Source organism: Coregonus lavaretus, assembly GCF_964263955.1.
Source record: "Coregonus lavaretus genome assembly, contig: HAP1_SCAFFOLD_236, whole genome shotgun sequence".
Taxonomy (NCBI): Eukaryota; Metazoa; Chordata; class Actinopteri; order Salmoniformes; family Salmonidae; genus Coregonus; species Coregonus lavaretus.
In genome coordinates this window covers 307,485-328,572 of record NW_028163050.1, presented here as the reverse complement: position 1 = coordinate 328,572, position 21,088 = coordinate 307,485, and the positions used below count along the sequence as shown (strand labels likewise).

The 21,088-nt window shown below is 46.2% G+C and overlaps 1 protein-coding gene across 1 annotated transcript in view; it reads left to right on the top strand.

Moving 5' to 3' along the window:
• The window catches only part of LOC311118552 (ceramide glucosyltransferase), a 54,818-nt gene that overhangs the window by 21,105 nt on the left and 12,625 nt on the right, over positions 1-21,088 (top strand). Inside the window, exons 3-5 of the mRNA XM_084193344.1 lie at positions 13,051-13,153; positions 17,643-17,744; positions 18,156-18,268. Coding sequence (XP_084049470.1) covers positions 13,051-13,153; positions 17,643-17,744; positions 18,156-18,268 — 318 coding nt within the window. The remainder of the gene's footprint in view (positions 1-13,050; positions 13,154-17,642; positions 17,745-18,155; positions 18,269-21,088) is intronic.

The window sequence follows — 21,088 nt, the reverse complement described above, 5'->3', positions numbered from 1 at the left end:
GACTACCCCACGGTACTATATGTTCTATATCGTATATGTCTATATCCTAACCCTATCCCTCGACTACCCCACGGTACTATATGTTCTATATCGTACATGTCTATATCCTATCCCTTGACTACCCCACGGTACTATATGTTCTATATCGTATATGTCTATATCCTATCCCTTGACTACCCCACGGTACTATATGTTCTATATCGTATATGTCTATACCCTATCCCTCGACTACCCCACGGTACTATATGTTCTATATCATATATGTCTATATCCTAACCCTAACCCTCGACTACCCCACGGTACTATATGTTCTATATCGTATATGTCTATATCCTAACCCTAACCCTCGACTACCCCACGGTACTATATGTTCTATATCGTATATGTCTATATCCTAACCCTAACCCTCGACTACCCCACGGTACTATATGTTCTATATCGTATATGTCTATTTCCTAACCCTTGACTACCCCACGGTACTATATGTTCTATATCGTATATGTCTATACCCTATCCCTCGACTACCCCACGGTACTATATGTTCTATATCGTATATGTCTATATCCTAACCCTAACCCTCGACTACCCCACGGTACTATATGTTCTATATCGTACATGTCTATATCCTATCCCTTGACTACCCCACGGTACTATATGTTCTATATCGTATATGTCTATACCCTATCCCTCGACTACCCCACGGTACTATATGTTCTATATCGTATATGTCTATATCCTAACCCTAACCCTCGACTACCCCACGGTACTATATGTTCTATATCGTATATGTCTATACCCTAACCCTAACCCTTGACTACCCCACGGTACTATATGTTCTATATCGTATATGTCTATATCCTATCCCTAACCCTCGACTACCCCACGGTACTATATGTTCTATATCGTATATGTCTATATCCTATCCCTTGACTACCCCACGGTACTATATGTTCTATATCGTATATGTCTATACCCTATCCCTCGACTACCCCACGGTACTATATGTTCTATATCGTATATGTCTATATCCTAACCCTAACCCTCGACTACCCCACGGTACTATATGTTCTATATCGTATATGTCTATACCCTAACCCTAACCCTTGACTACCCCACGGTACTATATGTTCTATATCGTATATGTCTATATCCTATCCCTAACCCTCGACTACCCCACGGTACTATATGTTCTATATCGTATATGTCTATATCCTATCCCTCGACTACCCCACGGTACTATATGTTCTATATCGTATATGTCTATATCCTAACCCTATCCCTCGACTACCCCACGGTACTATATGTTCTATATCGTATATGTCTATATCCTAACCCTAACCCTCGACTACCCCACGGTACTATATGTTCTATATCGTATATGTCTATATCCTATCCCTCGACTACCCCACGGTACTATATGTTCTATATCGTATATGTCTATATCCTAACCCTATCCCTCGACTACCCCACGGTACTATATGTTCTATATCGTATATGTCTATATCCTATCCCTAACCCTCGACTACCCCACGGTACTATATGTTCTATATCGTATATGTCTATATCCTAACCCTAACCCTCGACTACCCCACGGTACTATATGTGCTATATCGTATGTCTATTTCCTAACCCTTGACTACCCCACGGTACTATATGTTCTATATCGTATATGTCTATACCCTATCCCTCGACTACCCCACGGTACTATATGTTCTATATCGTATATGTCTATATCCTAACCCTAACCCTCGACTACCCCACGGTACTATATGTTCTATATCGTACATGTCTATATCCTATCCCTCGACTACCCCACGGTACTATATGTTCTATATCGTATATGTCTATATCCTAACCCTAACCCTCGACTACCCCACGGTACTATATGTTCTATATCGTATATGTCTATACCCTAACCCTAACCCTTGACTACCCCACGGTACTATATGTTCTATATCGTATATGTCTATATCCTATCCCTAACCCTCGACTACCCCACGGTACTATATGTTCTATATCGTATATGTCTATATCCTATCCCTAACCCTTGACTACCCCACGGTACTATATGTTCTATATCGTATATGTCTATATCCTATCCCTAACCCTCGACTACCCCACGGTACTATATGTTCTATATCGTATATGTCTATATCCTATCCCTAACCCTCGACTACCCCACGGTACTATATGTTCTATATCGTATATGTCTATATCCTATCCCTTGACTACCCCACGGTACTATATGTTCTATATCGTATATGTCTATATCCTATCCCTAACCCTTGACTACCCCACGGTACTATATGTTCTATATCGTATATGTCTATATCCTATCCCTAACCCTCGACTACCCCACGGTACTATATGTTCTATATCGTATATGTCTATATCCTATCCCTAACCCTCGACTACCCCACGGTACTATATGTTCTATATCGTATATGTCTATATCCTATCCCTTGACTACCCCACGGTACTATATGTTCTATATCGTATATGTCTATACCCTATCCCTCGACTACCCCACGGTACTATATGTTCTATATCGTATATGTCTATATCCTAACCCTAACCCTCGACTACCCCACGGTACTATATGTTCTATATCGTATATGTCTATACCCTAACCCTTGACTACCCCACGGTACTATATGTTCTATATCGTATATGTCTATATCCTATCCCTAACCCTCGACTACCCCACGGTACTATATGTTCTATATCGTATATGTCTATATCCTATCCCTCGACTACCCCACGGTACTATATGTTCTATATCGTATATGTCTATATCCTAACCCTATCCCTCGACTACCCCACGGTACTATATGTTCTATATCGTATATGTCTATATCCTATCCCTTGACTACCCCACGGTACTATATGTTCTATATCGTATATGTCTATATCCTAACCCTTGACTACCCCACGGTACTATATGTTCTATATCGTATATGTCTATACCCTAACCCTTGACTACCCCACGGTACTATATGTTCTATATCGTATATGTCTATTTCCTAACCCTATCCCTTGACTACCCCACGGTACTATATGTTCTATATCGTACATGTCTATATCCTATCCCTCGACTACCCCACGGTACTATATGTTCTATATCGTATATGTCTATATCCTAACCCTATCCCTCGACTACCCCACGGTACTATATGTTCTATATCGTACATGTCTATATCCTATCCCTTGACTACCCCACGGTACTATATGTTCTATATCGTATATGTCTATATCCTATCCCTTGACTACCCCACGGTACTATATGTTCTATATCGTATATGTCTATACCCTATCCCTCGACTACCCCACGGTACTATATGTTCTATATCGTATATGTCTATATCCTAACCCTAACCCTCGACTACCCCACGGTACTATATGTTCTATATCGTATATGTCTATATCCTAACCCTAACCCTCGACTACCCCACGGTACTATATGTTCTATATCGTATATGTCTATATCCTAACCCTAACCCTCGACTACCCCACGGTACTATATGTTCTATATCGTATATGTCTATTTCCTATCCCTAACCCTTGACTACCCCACGGTACTATATGTTCTATATCGTATATGTCTATATCCTATCCCTCGACTACCCCACGGTACTATATGTTCTATATCGTATATGTCTATATATCCTATCCCTAACCCTCGACTACCCCACGGTACTATATGTTCTATATCGTATATGTCTATTTCCTAACCCTTGACTACCCCACGGTACTATATGTTCTATATCGTATATGTCTATACCCTATCCCTCGACTACCCCACGGTACTATATGTTCTATATCGTATATGTCTATATCCTAACCCTAACCCTCGACTACCCCACGGTACTATATGTTCTATATCGTACATGTCTATATCCTATCCCTTGACTACCCCACGGTACTATATGTTCTATATCGTATATGTCTATACCCTATCCCTAACCCTTGACTACCCCACTGTACTATATGTTCTATATCGTATATGTCTATACCCTAACCCTTGACTACCCCACGGTACTATATGTTCTATATCGTATATGTCTATATCCTAACCCTTGACTACCCCACGGTACTATATGTTCTATATCGTATATGTCTATATCCAACCCTAACCCTCGACTACCCCACGGTACTATATGTTCTATATCGTATATGTCTATATCCTAACCCTAACCCTCGACTACCCCACGGTACTATATGTTCTATATCGTATATGTCTATACCCTAACCCTAACCCTTGACTACCCCACGGTACTATATGTTCTATATCGTATATGTCTATATCCTATCCCTAACCCTCGACTACCCCACGGTACTATATGTTCTATATCGTATATGTCTATATCCTATCCCTAACCCTTGACTACCCCACGGTACTATATGTTCTATATCGTATATGTCTATATCCTATCCCTAACCCTCGACTACCCCACGGTACTATATGTTCTATATCGTATATGTCTATATCCTATCCCTAACCCTCGACTACCCCACGGTACTATATGTTCTATATCGTATATGTCTATATCCTATCCCTTGACTACCCCACGGTACTATATGTTCTATATCGTATATGTCTATATCCTATCCCTAACCCTTGACTACCCCACGGTACTATATGTTCTATATCGTATATGTCTATATCCTATCCCTAACCCTCGACTACCCCACGGTACTATATGTTCTATATCGTATATGTCTATATCCTATCCCTAACCCTCGACTACCCCACGGTACTATATGTTCTATATCGTATATGTCTATATCCTATCCCTTGACTACCCCACGGTACTATATGTTCTATATCGTATATGTCTATACCCTATCCCTCGACTACCCCACGGTACTATATGTTCTATATCGTATATGTCTATATCCTAACCCTAACCCTCGACTACCCCACGGTACTATATGTTCTATATCGTATATGTCTATACCCTAACCCTTGACTACCCCACGGTACTATATGTTCTATATCGTATATGTCTATATCCTATCCCTAACCCTCGACTACCCCACGGTACTATATGTTCTATATCGTATATGTCTATATCCTATCCCTCGACTACCCCACGGTACTATATGTTCTATATCGTATATGTCTATATCCTAACCCTATCCCTCGACTACCCCACGGTACTATATGTTCTATATCGTATATGTCTATATCCTATCCCTTGACTACCCCACGGTACTATATGTTCTATATCGTATATGTCTATATCCTAACCCTTGACTACCCCACGGTACTATATGTTCTATATCGTATATGTCTATACCCTAACCCTTGACTACCCCACGGTACTATATGTTCTATATCGTATATGTCTATTTCCTAACCCTATCCCTTGACTACCCCACGGTACTATATGTTCTATATCGTACATGTCTATATCCTATCCCTCGACTACCCCACGGTACTATATGTTCTATATCGTATATGTCTATATCCTAACCCTATCCCTCGACTACCCCACGGTACTATATGTTCTATATCGTACATGTCTATATCCTATCCCTTGACTACCCCACGGTACTATATGTTCTATATCGTATATGTCTATATCCTATCCCTTGACTACCCCACGGTACTATATGTTCTATATCGTATATGTCTATACCCTATCCCTCGACTACCCCACGGTACTATATGTTCTATATCGTATATGTCTATATCCTAACCCTAACCCTCGACTACCCCACGGTACTATATGTTCTATATCGTATATGTCTATATCCTAACCCTAACCCTCGACTACCCCACGGTACTATATGTTCTATATCGTATATGTCTATATCCTAACCCTAACCCTCGACTACCCCACGGTACTATATGTTCTATATCGTATATGTCTATTTCCTATCCCTAACCCTTGACTACCCCACGGTACTATATGTTCTATATCGTATATGTCTATATCCTATCCCTCGACTACCCCACGGTACTATATGTTCTATATCGTATATGTCTATATATCCTATCCCTAACCCTCGACTACCCCACGGTACTATATGTTCTATATCGTATATGTCTATTTCCTAACCCTTGACTACCCCACGGTACTATATGTTCTATATCGTATATGTCTATACCCTATCCCTCGACTACCCCACGGTACTATATGTTCTATATCGTATATGTCTATATCCTAACCCTAACCCTCGACTACCCCACGGTACTATATGTTCTATATCGTACATGTCTATATCCTATCCCTTGACTACCCCACGGTACTATATGTTCTATATCGTATATGTCTATACCCTATCCCTAACCCTTGACTACCCCACTGTACTATATGTTCTATATCGTATATGTCTATACCCTAACCCTTGACTACCCCACGGTACTATATGTTCTATATCGTATATGTCTATATCCTAACCCTTGACTACCCCACGGTACTATATGTTCTATATCGTATATGTCTATATCCAACCCTAACCCTCGACTACCCCACGGTACTATATGTTCTATATCGTACATGTCTATATCCTAACCCTCGACTACCCCACGGTACTATATGTTCTATATCGTATATGTCTATACCCTATCCCTCGACTACCCCACGGTACTATATGTTCTATATCGTATATGTCTATATCCTAACCCTCGACTACCCCACGGTACTATATGTTCTATATCGTACATGTCTATATCCTAACCCTTGACTACCCCACGGTACTATATGTTCTATATCGTACATGTCTATATCCTATCCCTTGACTACCCCACGGTACTATATGTTCTATATCGTATATGTCTATATCCTATCCCTCGACTACCCCACGGTACTATATGTTCTATATCGTATATGTCTATACCCTCTCCCTCGACTACCCCACGGTACTATATGTTCTATATCGTATATGTCTATATCCTATCCCTCGACTACCCCACGGTACTATATGTTCTATATCGTATATGTCTATATCCTAACCCTTGACTACCCCACGGTACTATATGTTCTATATCGTATATGTCTATATCCTAACCCTTGACTACCCCACGGTACTATATGTTCTATATCGTATATGTCTATATCCTAACCCTATCCCTCGACTACCCCACGGTACTATATGTTCTATATCGTATATGTCTATATCCTAACCCTTGACTACCCCACGGTACTATATGTTCTATATCGTATATGTCTATATCCTAACCCTTGACTACCCCACGGTACTATATGTTCTATATCGTATATGTCTATATCCTAACCCTTGACTACCCCACGGTACTATATGTTCTATATCGTATATGTCTATATCCTAACCCTTGACTACCCCACGGTACTATATGTTCTATATCGTATATGTCTATATCCTATCCCTCGACTACCCCACGGTACTATATGTTCTATATCGTATATGTCTATATCCTAACCCTAACCCTCGACTACCCCACGGTACTATATGTTCTATATCGTATATGTCTATTTCCTAATCGTACCCTCTTCTATAAGCTTGAGCGTGGCTACCCCAAGGTACCATGGGACTCTGGAGCAGTGGAAACACGTTCTCTGGAGTGATGAATCACGCTTCCCCATCTGGTAGTCAGACGGACTAATCTGGGTTTGTGCTAACTGTAAAGTTTGGTGGAGGAGGAATAATGGTCTGGGGCTTTTTTCATGGTTCGGGCTAGGCCCCTTAGTTTCAGTGAAGGGAAATCTTAACGCTACAGCATACAATGATGTTCTAGACGATTCTGTGTTTCCAACTTTGTGGCAACAGTTTGGGGAAGGCTCCTTCCTGTTTCAGCATGACAATGCCCCCGTGCACAATGCAAGGTCCATACAGAAATGGTTTGTCGAGATCAGTGTGGAAGAACTTGACTGGCCTGCACAGAGCTCTCTCTCTCTCTCTACTCTCTCTCTCCTCTCTCTCTCTACTCTCTCTCTCCTCTCTCTCTCTACTCTCTCTCGCTCTTTCTCTCAACAATTCCCTGCATATTATGCCAGGGCTTGCAAATGTGACCAGTCACCACACTATTACCACATGGCCAGCAGCAGACCACCCTGCATCCCACTGCTGGCTGGCCTCTGAAGCTAAGCAGGGTTGGTCCTGGTCAGTCCCTGGATGGGAGACCAGATGCTGGCTGGCCTCTGAAGCTAAGCAGGGTTGGTCCTGGTCAGTCCCTGGATGGGAGACCAGATGCTGGCTGGCCTCTGAAGCTAAGCAGGGTTGGTCCTGGTCAGTCCCTGGATGGGAGACCAGATGCTGGCTGGCCTCTGAAGCTAAGCAGGGTTGGTCCTGGTCAGTCCCTGGATGGGAGACCAGATGCTGCTGGCTGGCCTCTGAAGCTAAGCAGGGTTGGTCCTGGTCGGTCCCTGGATGGGAGACCAGATGCTGCTGGCTGGCCTCTGAAGCTAAGCAGGGTTGGTCCTGGTCAGTCCCTGGATGGGAGACCAGACCACCCTGCATCCCACTGCTGGCTGGCCTCTGAAGCTAAGCAGGGTTGGTCCTGGTCAGTCCCTGGATGGGAGACCAGATGCTGCTGGCTGGCCTCTGAAGCTAAGCAGGGTTGGTCCTGGTCAGTCCCTGGATGGGAGACCAGATGCTGCTAGCTGGCCTCTGAAGCTAAGCAGGGTTGGTCCTGGTCAGTCCCTGGATGGGAGACCAGATGCTGCTGGCTGGCCTCTGAAGCTAAGCAGGGTTGGTCCTGGTCAGTCCCTGGATGGGAGACCAGATGCTGCTGGCTGGCCTCTGAAGCTAAGCAGGGTTGGTCCTGGTCAGTCCCTGGATGGGAGACCAGATGCTGCTGGCTGGCCTCTGAAGCTAAGCAGGGTTGGTCCTGGTCGGTCCCTGGATGGGAGACCAGATGCTGGCTGGCCTCTGAAGCTAAGCATGGTTGGTCCTGGTCGGTCCCTGGATGGGAGACCAGACCACCCTGCATCCCACTGCTGTCTGGCCTCTGAAGCTAAGCAGGGTTGGTCCTGGATGGGAGACCAGATGCTGTCTTGCCTCTGAAGCTAAGCAGGGTTGGTCCTGGTCAGTCCCTGGATGGGAGACCAGATGCTGGCTGGCCTCTGAAGCTAAGCAGGGTTGGTCCTGGTCAGTCCCTGGATGGGAGACCAGATGCTGGCTGGCCTCTGAAGCTAAGCAGGGTTGGTCCTGGTCAGTCCCTGGATGGGAGACCAGATGCTGGCTTGCCTCTGAAGCTAAGCAGGGTTGGTCCTGGTCAGTCCCTGGATGGGCAACCAGATGCTGGCTTGCCTCTGAAGCTAAGCAGGGTTGGTCCTGGTCAGTCCCTGGATGGGCAACCAGATGCTGGCTTGCCTCTGAAGCTAAGCAGGGTTGGTCCTGGTCGGTCCCTGGATGGGAGACCAGATGCTGGCTTGCCTCTGAAGCTAAACAGGGTTGGTCCTGGTCGGTCCCTGGATGGGTAGACCAGATGCTGCTGGCTTGCCTCTGAAGCTAAGCAGGGTTGGTCCTGGTCGGTCCCTGGATGGGAGACCAGATGCTGGCTTGCCTCTGAAGCTAAGCAGGGTTGGTCCTGGTCGGTCCCTGGATGGGAGACCAGATGCTGGCTTGCCTCTGAAGCTAAGCAGGGTTGGTCCTGGTCGGTCCCTGGATGGGAGACCAGATGCTGCTGGCTGGCCTCTGAAGCTAAGCAGGGTTGGTCCTGGTCGGTCCCTGGATGGGAGACCAGATGCTGCTGGCCTCTGAAGCTAAGCAGGGTTGGTCCTGGTCGGTCCCTGGATGGGAGACCAGATGCTGCTGGCCTCTGAAGCTAAGCAGGGTTGGTCCTGGTCGGTCCCTGGATGGGAGACCAGATGCTGCTGGCCTCTGAAGCTAAGCAGGGTTGGTCCTGGTTGGTCCCTGGATGGGAGACCAGATGCTGCTGGAAGTGGTGTTGGAGAGCCAGTAGGAGGCACTCTTTCCTCTGGTCTAAAATAAATATCCCAATGCCACAGGGCAGTGATTGGGGACATTGCCCCAGGGCAGTGATTGGGGACATTGCCCCAGGGCAGTGATTGGGGACGTTGCCCCAGGGCAGTGATTGGGGACATTGCCACAGGGCAGTGATTGGGGACATTGCCCTGTGTAGGGTGCCGTTTTTCAGATGGGATGTTAAACGCTGACCTGACTCTGTGTTCTCAGTCAACTAAAACGTACTTTTACCAATTAGGGTAATTACAATAAAATACATAAATAAATTACTGTCAAATCACTGCAATATTACTGCATACAACTGTTCCATCACTGCAATATTACTGCAATATTACTGCATACAACTGTTCCATCACTGCAATATTACTACAATATTACTGCAATATTACTGCATACAACTGTTCCATCACTGCAATATTACTACAATATTACTGCAATATTACTGCATACAACTGTTCCATCACTGCAATATTACTACAATGTTACTGCAATATTACTGCATACAACTGTTCCAGGGAGTGCTCCTAATCTCAGTTTGTTATCTGTATAAAAGACACCTGTCCACAGAAGCAATCAATCAATCAGATTCCAAACTCTCCACCATGGCCAAGACCAAAGAGCTCTCCAAGGATGTCAGGGACAAGATTGTAGACCTACACAAGGCTGGAATGGGCTACAAGACCATCGCCAAGCAACTTGGTGAGAAGGTGACAACAGTTGGTGCGATTATTCGCAAATGGAAGAAACACAAAAGAACTGTCAATCTCCCTCGGCCTGGGGCTCCATGCAAGATCTCACCTCGTGGAGTTGCAATGATCATGAGAACGGTGAGGAATCAGCCCAGAACTACACGGGAGGATCTTGTCAATGATCTCAAGGCAGCTGGGACCATAGTCACCAAGAAAACAATTGGTAACACACTACGCCGTGAAGGACTGAAATCCTGCAGTGCCCGCAAGGTTCCCCTGCTCAAGAAAGCACATATACAGGGCCGTCTGAAGTTTGCCAATGAACATCTGAATGATTCAGAGGAGAACTGGGTGAAAGTGTTGTGGTCAGATGAGACCAATATCGAGCTCTTTGGCATCAACTCAACTCGCCGTGTTTGGAGGAGAAGGAATGCTGCCTATGACCCCAAGAACACCATCCCCACCGTCAATTGTCACAAAGGCTGCATTTACACAGGCAGCCCTATTCTGATATTTTGCCCAATCATTGGCAAAAGATCAGATCTAATTGGTCAAGAGACCAATTAGTGGCAAAAAGATCAGATCTGATTGGTCAAAAGAACAATTAGTGGTAAAAGGATCAGAATTGGGCTGCCTGCGTAAACAAAGAGCCTCTCTTTCAGACCTCCTCTCAGGTTGCTCCTCACGCCCTCTCTCTTCCAGAGGTGTCACAGCCCCCCACAGGTGTGTGGATGCCGACACTTTTCACTCTGGGTCGGGTAGGACAGTGCCCATGCTGTCCCCTACAGCTGAGTGGCCTTGTGCTGTAAGTTCCACTGGTTCTGCACTTCAGACCCCGATTATGTCGGTGGCTGGAGGAACGGAATTAACACGCTGTTCTCGGCGGGCTCTGATGCTGGGCTTACGGATGTAACCCTCACGTCGGCGCGTCCGGCTCACAGAGCGTGATGCGCTTTTACTCTCCCTTTCTTAGGGGCCAGCCATGGGCTGGGAGGCGGCCAGGGCCCTAAAGGATCACGGGCGCTTTAAAATGGCCGTCTGGTAGCCCTCGTACTGTATGTTCCACGTTCCCCACGTCACAGCCTTCTATTATATCGTCTGGTTAACGGTCCTCTCATACTGACAGCTGCCATGTTATTACCCCGGTCTGGTTAACGGTCCTCTCATACTGACAGCTGCCATGTTATTACCCCGGTCTGGTTAACGGGCCTCATACTGACAGCTGCCATGTTATTACCCCGGTCTGGTTAACGGTCCTCTCATACTGACAGCTGCCATGTTATTACCCCGGTCTGGTTAACGGTCCTCTCATACTGACAGCTGCCATGTTATTACCCCGGTCTGGTTAACGGTCCTCTCATGGGCGCCACAACCTTCCCGTAAGCATCCCATGCCATATGTCATACCTCTCTCACACCACAATATACACTGAGTGTACAAAACATTAGGAACACCTTCCTAATATTGAGTTACACTGCCCCCCCCCCCCCCCCCCCCTTTTTGCCATCAGAACCGCCTCAATTCATCAAGGCATGGCCTCTACAAGGTGTCAAAAGCGTTCCACAGGGATGTTGGCCCATGTTGACTCCAATGCTTCCCACGGTTGTGTCAAGTTGGCTGGATGTGCTTTGGGTGGTGAACCATTCTTGATACACACGGGAAACTGTTGAGCGTGAAAAACCCAGATGTGCCTGGCACCTACTACCATACCCAGTTCAAAGGCACTTCAATCTTTTGTCTTGCCCATTCAGCCTCTGAATGGCACACATACACAATCCATGTCTCAATTATCTCAAGGCTTAAAAATCCTTCTTTAACCTGTCTCCTCCCCTTCATCTACACTGATTGAAGTGGATTTAACAGGTGACATCAATAAGGGATCATAGCTTTCACCTGGATTCACCTGGTCAGTCTGTCATGGAAAGAGCAGGTGTTCCTAATGAAGCCGGTCTAGTTGCATATACATGGCGAATGGGAAGCGAGCTTCAATTACCAGATCAGAAATAAAAAGAGTAGCTATTCGTGGCCATATTATGTGATTGTCTTTTAGAATTGTTGCGCAATGATAGGCCTTATTAAAGTGTCCTCGCATGTTCCAGTTTTTAGAGATTCCCTGACTGGATAGGGTGGGACTTGTCTCTGGCAGTAGGAGTGATGTCCTCCTAGGGGGACGTTCATCTACTAGAGTTGGAGACGGTTTGGTTGATACCGAACCACTTCGCCCCCATCCTTCAGGGTCGTGATGTGTATTGGTTTGGTCAGACAACCGAACCACAGCAGCCTATATCAATCATCCAGGATGAGTGTCTCCACCTTCTTTATTTCTATAGATTTTTTGTGTGTACTTTTTTCCCAAAATTTTCTCCCCAAATTCGTGATATCCAATTGCTAGTTCCGATCTTGTCTCATCGCTTCTCTCTCTCTCTGTCTGTGTTTCTCTCTACAGTTTGAGATCCTGTTGTGTGTGCAGGACCATGACGACCCAGCCATCGATGTGTGTAAAAAGCTCCTGGGCAAATATCCCAACGTAGACGCCAGGCTATTTATAGGTAAGAGCTTGATTTGATGTATTATTAGAACAAACTGTGAATTAATATTCACGTTCCAGCCATTATTCTAAAATCTATCTAATAAATATGTTAATATGTGTAGTATTGAAGTGGGGAACTTGTTGGAATGAACAGTTTTACACATTGCAGACTAGTCTATATTTGAAAAAATTAAGATGTCAAAATGTGTGTTGTTATTGGATTGTAGAGGCGGAAATGCCACCATGAATAAGCTGTGTGTGGTTAGCCTACACGGTGAGGGCATTGGGAGTAGCTATTGATTCTAGCTCATTAGCAGCATCTGATGATTCCTCTCTAGTGATTCCTCTCTAGTGATTCCTCTCTAGTGATTCCTCTCTAGTGATTCCTCTCTAGTGATTCCTCTCTAGTGATTCCTCTCTAGTGATTCCTCTCTAGTGATTCCTCTCTAGTGATTCTTCTCTAGTGATTCCTCTCTAGTGATTCCTCTCCAGACTAACATTTCCCCCTGATGGCACTGGAGCGTGGAATGTTTCAGATGGTGGCACCAGCCCATGATTTAGTGGCACCAGCCCATGATTTAGTGGCACCAGCCCATGATTTAGTGGCACCAGCCCATGATTTAGTGGCACCAGCCCATGATTTAGTGGCACCCCGCCACAAAAATTCTGCAGCGTCAAACAATAGAGTACATTTGAGTCATCTTTTAAAGTCATTATAAAGTCATTCATTTTTAAGATAACTCAAGAAATCTGTACTAATTTGACGTTTTTTGACGAGGATGTTTTAGTTGAGCAGTTTGACATCTAACCAAGGTGTTTGGTGCAGTATTTGTCAAGTTAAAACATGTGTGACGACGTGTTGTCTTATGTAAACAAAGTCAGAGCTGCTGAGCAGGTCTGTCTCACCGTCTGTGATATTGAATCCCGCGACCGGGAGACCCACGGGGCGGCGCACAATTTGGCCCAGGGTAGGGGAGGGAATGGCCGGCAGGGATGTAGCTCAGTTGGTAGAGCATGGCGTTTGCAACGCCAGGGTTGAGGGTTTGATTCCCACGGGGGGGGCAGTATTAAAAAATAAAAATAATGTACGCACTCACTTAACTGTAAGTCACTCTGGATAAGAGCGTCTGCTAAATGACTAAACATTTTAAATGTAAATAGTTAGAGAGCAATCACCGCAGCTGTTCACTCCATGTTAGTGGGCAAATGGACATCTTCAAATAAAAACCCAACCTTCATTTGCCCGTAGTGACGCATGGATGTTCTTAACTCTGTTTTAGACGAGACTGACTTTATGACCAAAATTATCCTATTTACATTTTTACTCTAGAATAACTCGTTTCTGACTCATATTGATGATAATAATAATATTATAATAATATAATTATAATATAATAATTTAAGCTCTACCAGCTGAGCTACAGAGGACCACAGAGGCCGTTTTCAAAGGGATTTGTTGCTTTTTAAAGGCAGTGGCTCTTTTAAAGGGTTGCAAAATGTGACTAAATGGATGCACTGCTATATTATACTCTCTGACTATCTGTTAGAGACTGAACGGCTTCATGTGGCCATTTTAGTTTAACGGACGACCCTGAACGGCCTCATGTGGCCATTTTAGTTTAACGGACGACCCTGAACGGCCTCATGTGGCCATTTTAGTTTAACGGACGACCCTGAACGGCCTCATGTGGCCATTTTAGTTTAACGGACGACCCTGAACGGCCTCATGTGGCCATTTTAGTTTAACGGACGACCCTGAACGGCCTCATGTGGCCATTTTAGTTTAACGGACGACCCTGAAGGGCCTCATGTGGCCATTTTAGTTTAACGGACGACCCTGAACGGCCTCATGTGGCCATTTTAGTTTAACGGACGACCCTGAACGGCCTCATGTGGCCATTTTAGTTTAACGGACGACCCTGAACGGCCTCATGTGGCCATTTTAGTTTAACGGACGACCCTGAACGGCCTCATGTGGCCATTTTAGTTTAACGGACGACCCTGAACGGCCTCATGTGGCCATTTTAGTTTAACGGACGACCCTGAACGGCCTCATGTGGCCATTTTAGTTTAACGGACGACCCTGAACGGCCTCATGTGGCCATTTTAGTTTAACGGACGACCCTGAACGGCCTCATGTGGCCATTTTAGTTTAACGGACGACCCTGAACGGCCTCATGTGGCCATTTTAGTTTAACGGACGATCCTGAACGGCTTCATGTGGCCATTTTAGTTTAACGGACGATCCTGAACGGCTTCATGTGGCCATTTTAGTTTAACGGACGACCCTGAACGGCCTCATGTGGCCATTTTAGTTTAACGGACGACCCTGAACGGCCTCATGTGGCCATTTTAGTTTAACGGACGACCCTGAACGGCCTCATGTGGCCATTTTAGTTTAACGGACGACCCTGAACGGCCTCATGTGGCCATTTTAGTTTAACGGACGACCCTGAACGGCTTCATGTGGCCATTTTAGTTTAACGGACGACCCTGAACGGCCTCATGTGGCCATTTTAGTTTAACGGACGATCCTGAACGGCTTCATGTGGCCATTTTAGTTTAACGGACGACCCTGAACGGCCTCATGTGGCCATTTTAGTTTAACGGACGACCCTGAACGGCTTCATGTGGCCATTTTAGTTTAACGGACGACCCTGAACGGCCTCATGTGGCCATTTTAGTTTAACGGACGATCCTGAACGGCTTCATGTGGCCATTTTAGTTTAACGGACGACCCTGAACGGCCTCATGTGGCCATTTTAGTTTAACGGACGACCCTGAACGGCCTCATGTGGCCATTTTAGTTTAACGGACGATCCTGAACGGCCTCATGTGGCCATTTTAGTTTAACGGACGACCCTGAACGGCCTCATGTGGCCATTTTAGTTTAACGGACGACCCTGAACGGCCTCATGTGGCCATTTTAGTTTAACGGACGACCCTGAACGGCCTCATGTGGCCATTTTAGTTTAACGGACGACCCTGAACGGCCTCATGTGGCCATTTTAGTTTAACGGACGACCCTGAACGGCCTCATGTGGCCATTTTAGTTTAATGGACGACCCTGAACGGCCTCATGTGGCCATTTTAGTTTAACGGACGACCCTGAACGGCCTCATGTGGCCATTTTAGTTTAACGGACGACCCTGAACGGCCTCATGTGGCCATTTTAGTTTAACGGACGATCCTGAACGGCCTCATGTGGCCATTTTAGTTTAACGGACGACCCTGAACGGCCTCATGTGGCCATTTTAGTTTAACGGACGACCCTGAACGGCTTCATGTGGCCATTTTAGTTTAACGGACGACCCTGAACGGCCTCATGTGGCCATTTTAGTTTAACGGACGATCCTGAACGGCTTCATGTGGCCATTTTAGTTTAACGGACGACCCTGAACGGCCTCATGTGGCCATTTTAGTTTAACGGACGACCCTGAACGGCCTCATGTGGCCATTTTAGTTTAACGGACGATCCTGAACGGCCTCATGTGGCCATTTTAGTTTAACGGACGACCCTGAACGGCCTCATGTGGCCATTTTAGTTTAACGGACGATCCTGAACGGCCTCATGTGGCCATTTTAGTTTAACGGACGATCCTAACCAATCTACTGTCCATCTCAAGCCGTTCCCTACAAGAGAAAACAATCCTATTTGTCTGTCAGGTTAAAGCTGAGATCCTAAAGTAGGAAACAGCTGTTCACCCCAGCACCTTGTTGTCTGTCAGGTTAAAGCTGAGATCCTAAAGTAGGAAACAGCTGTTCACCCCAGCACCTTGTTGTTTTTGTTTTGTTGATTAAATGTAGGAGAAGAGTGGTAAAACAAGTCTCAGTACATATTCTGCTGTTCTATCGCGTGTGCAATAATGTCCGAGAAAAAGACAGTGTTCACGGTTTGAAGTAACTCCTTTGTTGTAATATTGCAAAAGGAAGTGGAAGTTTCACCATTAAGGATTTCAGCTTCACATTTTTCACATTTTAGTCATTTAGCAGACGCTCTTATCCTTTAAAGGGAAGTGAAAGTGTACAGGTTTAAGATAATGTCTCTGGTGATCAGAGACACCGTCTGGTGATCAGAGACACCGTCTGGTGATCAGAGACACCGTCTGGTGATCAGAGACACCGTCTGGTGATCAGAGACACCGTCTTGGTGATCAGAGACACCGTCTTGGTGATCAGAGACACCGTCTTGGTGATCAGAGACACCGTCTTGGTGATCAGTGACACAGTCTTGGTGATCAGAGACACCGTCTTGGTGATCAGAGACACCGTCTTGGTGATCAGAGACACCGTCTTGGTGATCAGAGACACCGTCTTGGTGATCAGAGACACCGTCTTGGTGATCAGAGACACCGTCTTGGTGATCAGTGACACAGTCTTGGTGATCAGTGACACAGTCTTGGTGATCAGTGCCATAGTCTTGGTGATCAGTGACACAGTCTTGGTGATCAGTCACTATGGCTAGGACACCTCAGGCCAGAAAACTGACCTCATTGTTTCCATTCCAGGAGGGAAAAAGGTTGGCATCAACCCTAAGATTAATAACCTGATGCCAGGTTATGAGGGGGCAAAGTATGACCTGGTGTGGATCTGCGACAGCGGAATACGAGGTATGAAACAAACTCTGTGTCCCAAATGGCACCCTGTTCCCTACATAGTGCACTGCCCTGGTCAAAAGTAGTGCACTACGTAGGGAATAGGGTGGTATTTGGGACACTTCCTTACACTTGATTTTATCATAACAACAGAGCAGGGAGCCACCCTGTTTATTTCTTATCACTATGGCTGATGTGTCTCCCATTAGATCATGGAGGTTCCGTTCAGCTCTAGTTTTGAACCTTGAACCTAGATCATCAGGCTTTGATTGCTTTACATACAAACATGTTACTAGATTCAAGTACTGCAGTTAGATGAAATACTTTGAGCATGATGAGTTAATTTTAGATTCCATTGCCTGATCTGTAAAAGCCCTTGGTGACAACGATTGATTGATTGGCCAATCCTGGCCTCTTCCTCGCCAGTGAAACCCGACACCCTGACGGATATGGCCTATCAGATGACGGAGAAGGTTGGGTTGGTCCATGGCCTTCCCTACGTGGCCGACAGACAAGGATTCGCTGCTACACTGGAGCAGGTGAGCATCCATAGAGAACGGCTCTTCCACCTCAGCTCATCTTTCTGCCATTCCTTCCTCACCTCCTTCTCCAGTGTATAACTAGAGAAGGTTTAAGGTCCCTCCCCTCTGACCTCCTCCTCCAGTGTATAGCTAGAGAAGGTTTAAGGTCCCTCCCCTCTGACCTCCTCCTCCAGTGTATAGCTAGAGAAGGTCCCTCCCCTCTGACCTCCTCCTCCAGTGTATAACTAGAGAAGGTTTAAGGTCCCTCCCCTCTGACCTCCTCCTCCAGTGTATAGCTAGAGAAGGTTTAAGGTCCCTCCCCTCTGACCTCCTCCAGTGTATAACTAGAGAAGGTTTAAGGTCCCTCCCCTCTGACCTCCTCCTCCAGTGTATAGCTAGAGAAGGTTTAAGGTCCCTCCCCTCTGACCTCCTCCTCCAGTGTATAGCTAGAGAAGGTTTAAGGTCCCTCCCCTCTGACCACCTCCTCCAGTGTATAACTAGAGAAGGTTTAAGGTCCCTCCCCTCTGACCTCCTCCTCCAGTGTATAGCTAGAGAAGGTTTAAGGTCCCTCCCCTCTGACCTCGTCCTCCAGTGTATAGCTAGAGAAGGTTTAAGGTCCCTCCCCTCTGACCTCGTCCTCCAGTGTATAGCTAGAGAAGGTTTAAGGTCCCTCCCCTCTGACCACCTCCTCCAGTGTATAACTAGAGAAGGTTTAAGGTCCCTCCCCTCTGACCTCCTCCAGTGTATAACTAGAGAAGGTTTAAGGTCCCTCCCCTCTGACCTCGTCCTCCAGTGTATAGCTAGAGAAGGTTTAAGGTCCCTCCCCTCTGACCACCTCCTCCAGTGTATAACTAGAGAAGGTTTAAGGTCCCTCCCCTCTGACCTCCTCCTCCAGTGTATAACTAGAGAAGGTTTAAGGTCCCTCCCCTCTGACCTCCTCCAGTGTATAACTAGAGAAGGTTTAAGGTCCCTCCCCTCTGACCTCCTCCTCCAGTGTATAGCTAGAGAAGGTTTAAGGTCCCTCCCCTCTGACCTCCAGCGAGGAGAGAGGATGTTAGGAATCAAGGAAACAAAATATATTCTCAAATATAGTATTTTCTATGTTACGCTGGGTGCGCTGAACTGACATGCGTGACTGTTTGCAGACAATCAGATGAAGGGACTAAACAGTCTATAATGCTCCACTCAGACTGCTGTGTGTAGCCTACTGTAGCTGCTGGTAAAGACTCAGACAGCTGTGTGTAGCCTACTGTAGCTGCTGGTAAAGACTCAGACAGCTGTGTGTAACCTACTGTAGCTGCTGGTAAAGACTCGGACAGCTGTGTGTAGCCTACTGTAGCTGCTGGTAAAGACTCAGACAGCTGTGTGTAGCCTACTGTAGCTGCTGGTAAAGACTCAGACAGCTGTGTGTAGCCTACTGTAGCTGCTGGTAAAGACTCAGACAGCTGTGTGTAGCCTACTGTAGCTGCTGGTAAAGACTCAGACAGCTGTGTGTAGCCTACTGTAGCTGCTGGTAAAGACTCAGACAGCTGTGTGTAACCTACTGTAGCTGCTGGTAAAGACTCGGACAGCTGTGTGTAGCCTACTGTAGCTGCTGGTAAAGACTCAGACAGCTGTGTGTAGCCTACTGTAGCTGCTGGTAAAGACTCAGACAGCTGTGTGTAGCCTACTGTAGCTGCTGGTAAAGACTCGGACAGCTGTGTGTAGCCTACTGTAGCTGCTGGTAAAGACTCAGACAGCTGTGTGTAGCCTACTGTAGCTGCTGGTAAAGACTCGGACAGCTGTGTGTAGCCTACTGTAGCTGCTGGTAAAGACTCGGACAGCTGTGTGTAACCTACTGTAGCTGCTGGTAAAGACTCTGACAGCTGTGTGTAGCCTACTGTAGCTGCTGGTAAAGACTCGGACAGCTGTGTGTAGCCTACTGTAGCTGCCGGTAAAGACTCAGCCAGCTGTGTGTAGCCTACTGTAGCTGCTGGTAAAGACTCAGCCAGCTGTGTGTAGCCTACTGTAGCTGCTGGTAAAGACTCGGACAGCTGTGTGTAGCCTACTGTAGCTGCTGGTAAAGACTCAGCCAGCTGTGTGTAGCCTACTGTAGCTGCCGGTAAAGACTCGGACAGCTGTGTGTAGCCTACTGTAGCTGCTGGTAAAGACTCGGACAGCTGTGTGTAGCCTACTGTAGCTGCTGGTAAAGACTCGGACAGCTGTGTGTAGCCTACTGTAGCTGCTGGTAAAGACTCGGACAGCTGTGTGTAGCCTACTGTAGCTGCTGGTAAAGACTCGGACAGCTGTGTGTAGCCTACTGTAGCTGCTGGTAAAGACTCGGACAGCTGTGTGTAGCCTACTGTAGCTGCTGGTAAAGACTCGGACAGCTGTGTGTAGCCTACTGTAGCTGCTGGTAAAGACTCGGACAGCTGTGTGTAGCTTACTGTAGCTGCCGGTAAAGACTCAGCCGGCTGTGTGTAGCCTACTGTAGCTGCTGGTAAAGACTCGGACAGCTGTGTGTAGCCTACTGTAGCTGCTGGTAAAGACTCAGCCAGCTGTGTGTAGCCTACTGTAGCTGCCGGTAAAGACTCGGACAGCTGTGTGTAGCCTACTGTAGCTGCCGGTAAAGACTCAGCCGGCTGTGTGTAGCCTACTGTAGCTGCCGGTAAAGACTCAGATAGCTGTGTGTAGCCTACTGTAGCTGCTGGTAAAGACTCGGACAGCTGTGTGTAGCCTACTGTAGCTGCTGGTAAAGACTCAGCCAGCTGTGTGTAACCTACTGTAGCTGCTGGTAAAGTCATTTAAAGCCTCTACTTTATGGATGGACCTTTCCAGTCTATTTTTGTAATGTTGTTA